Source organism: Oppia nitens, unplaced genomic scaffold (assembly GCF_028296485.1).
Source record: "Oppia nitens isolate AA-2021 unplaced genomic scaffold, nextdenovo-longstitch-racon4-pilon3 scaffold1_pilon_pilon_pilon, whole genome shotgun sequence".
NCBI classification, from domain to species: Eukaryota; Metazoa; Arthropoda; class Arachnida; order Sarcoptiformes; family Oppiidae; genus Oppia; species Oppia nitens.
In genome coordinates this window covers 5,305,826-5,308,252 of record NW_026533199.1, presented here as the reverse complement: position 1 = coordinate 5,308,252, position 2,427 = coordinate 5,305,826, and the positions used below count along the sequence as shown (strand labels likewise).

The following is a 2,427-nucleotide window of genomic DNA, read 5'->3' as shown; positions in this document are numbered from 1 at the left end:
TTAAATTAATTTATTGATATTTTTCAAATATAATATCGTAGTTATTAATTGAAAGCCAAAAGCTTTTTTCGTATATAATTTGTATAATAAAAAGCGACTGTTTATTAAAATAAAAAGTTGATTGAATGCAATAATAAAAACTAGTTATAAGTAAGAGTCATATTATAAATCAATTGCTGGATAATATTATCATTAAAATTATATAATACTAATAATAATAAAAGTAAAAGTAATTTTATATATTAAATTATATAAGATATACACATATCTCATATGATATTTGTTGTGCAAAAAATTCAACTAATAATAAGTGAAAGTATTTGCTTAACAAACAGTAAAAACAGTGCTTTTTATCAAATGTTATAAAACAAGTGATGTTTTATTGATTTGAAAGTTGACTTCAATTGCTATATAGTATTGATTTGTGGCCCAAAACGTGGAAACAAAACAGTAATTAATTTACATATGATTTGATACCAAATCTATCAGTGATTCAAATAACAGTATTAAAAGACATCTTATGTGTCGTCAACCGATTTGAAGACCAATGAAATAACTGTCACCGCAATTGATTCCACTTAAAGATCATTTAAAGACTTAAATAATCAATTGAAAAGATAAACACATATAGAGATACAATGGATGTAAAGCCAGTGCTGAGTTCGGGCGGTAAGTGTCTGCCTTTTGGTTCACTATCGGTGGACACGAATTCGCGGACACCATATACTGATGCGACCCAATGCAAGAAAGTGACAAATCATATAAAGAGACCAATGAATGCTTTTATGGTGTGGTCTCAGATTGAGAGAAGAAAGATCTGCGAACAACAGCCAGATATGCACAACGCGGAGATCAGTAAAAGATTAGGAAAGAGATGGAAAACATTGGCTGACGATGAAAGACATCCCTTCATTGAAGAGGCCGAACGACTCCGTGTCCTACATATGCAACAATACCCGGACTATAAATATAGACCACGAAAGAAGGTGAAGACAGCGCCCAACGTAACACCATCGGCCACAACACCGCAGTTGTCTCCCGGAATGGGCTCTTCACCGGCCAAATCTGTAGCCAACAACAGGCATAAAGTGTCTTCAGGTATGTCTTCAGTCGTTAAGAGCTCTGCGCACAGTTCGCGTCTGGCGATCGGCGGCCACTCAACAACGTCATCGCCGGCGCTGTCTTTCGCTCTCAACTCAAACAGTCGATTGAAATTCAAGCTAACGATCGATAAAAAATTAAAAGATAGTATCAGACAAAGCAAAGCGGTTCCGATGGCCGTAAGTCAGTTGACCCCTCCGGCCAAAGTGCCCTCAAGTCCGGGCGCATCGGATTCTCCCGGCTCTCCCGAAAGTGCCAATCTGTCCTTTTATGATGACATTTGCTTAGATAAGTCCAGTGCCGATACCGATGAGTTCATGACTGACGACACCACTGGCGTCATGACTCCAATGACACCGACTACGACTCCTTTCCCGACCACAACGACAATCACTGGCTCGCCATTCACTGGTACTGCCATTAATGACCTTACGATCGGTGCGCTCACCGGAAACGCTATTCATATTCCGTCCAATACTGGATCGCTGTTAACTCCAACCACATCCAAGGCCTCGTCACTCACATCTAACTCTTCATCCGTCAGTCTCTCAGATTTAGACGACTTGAGTGATGTCCTCCAGTTTGAATCAAACTGGGCTCAAGAGTTGGCAAGTTTTAACTTGACGCCTATATCAGTATTGGACAACATGGACACGGCCTCATCGAGTTCGGGATCACACTTCGAGTTTCCCGATTATGCTCCCGAAGTGACCGATATATTGGGTGAGGACTGGGGTGACACCAGTCTCGCCAATTTGATTAACTCATAGACTTACAACATATTATTAATGGTCTCTAAACATAATTAATGGTTTTTATGAGAGACCGGTTCCGCCACCAACTGCTCACAAGTGACTCATTGAAATTGGACTCTGGATTAGCCATCGATTTCATTAATCAGTAAATTAAACAAAACTCATGGATTAAGAGTTTTAAAATTAGATTATTAGGTCTTTTCATATCAAATTGAAAATTATAACTAAATTAATGCTAAAATAATACTATACTTGACATTAAACCTAATAATAATAAACAGAAACATTTTAAATATATACGTTAATTATAATTATAAATATAAATAAACAACAAAACACATTTATATATATATATATATATATATTTATATATATAAAGGCAAGCATTTTTAAACAAAAATAGTATTATAAGCGAAAAACTAAAAATTTTAAATAAATATTAATTTTTTAGCTTTGAATTTATAAAATATTTATATTTTCAAAAGATAGGAGTGATAAATATTATTATTAATTATTATTTAAAAGGACAGAGAAATATAGAAGTTGTTATTCGTGTGAAATATCTATATAT

The 2,427-nt window shown here is 35.1% G+C and overlaps 1 protein-coding gene across 1 annotated transcript; it reads left to right on the top strand.

The window, feature by feature from the left end:
- Nucleotides 1-314: 314 nt before the first annotated feature.
- On the top strand, nucleotides 315-2,018 carry LOC128966237 (transcription factor Sox-11-B-like). Its single transcript, XM_054313082.1, has one exon. The coding sequence runs from the start codon at nucleotides 639-641 to the stop codon at nucleotides 1,869-1,871; it is 1,233 nt and encodes a 410-aa protein (XP_054169057.1). The 5' UTR covers nucleotides 315-638; the 3' UTR covers nucleotides 1,872-2,018.
- Nucleotides 2,019-2,427: the final 409 nt, after the last annotated feature.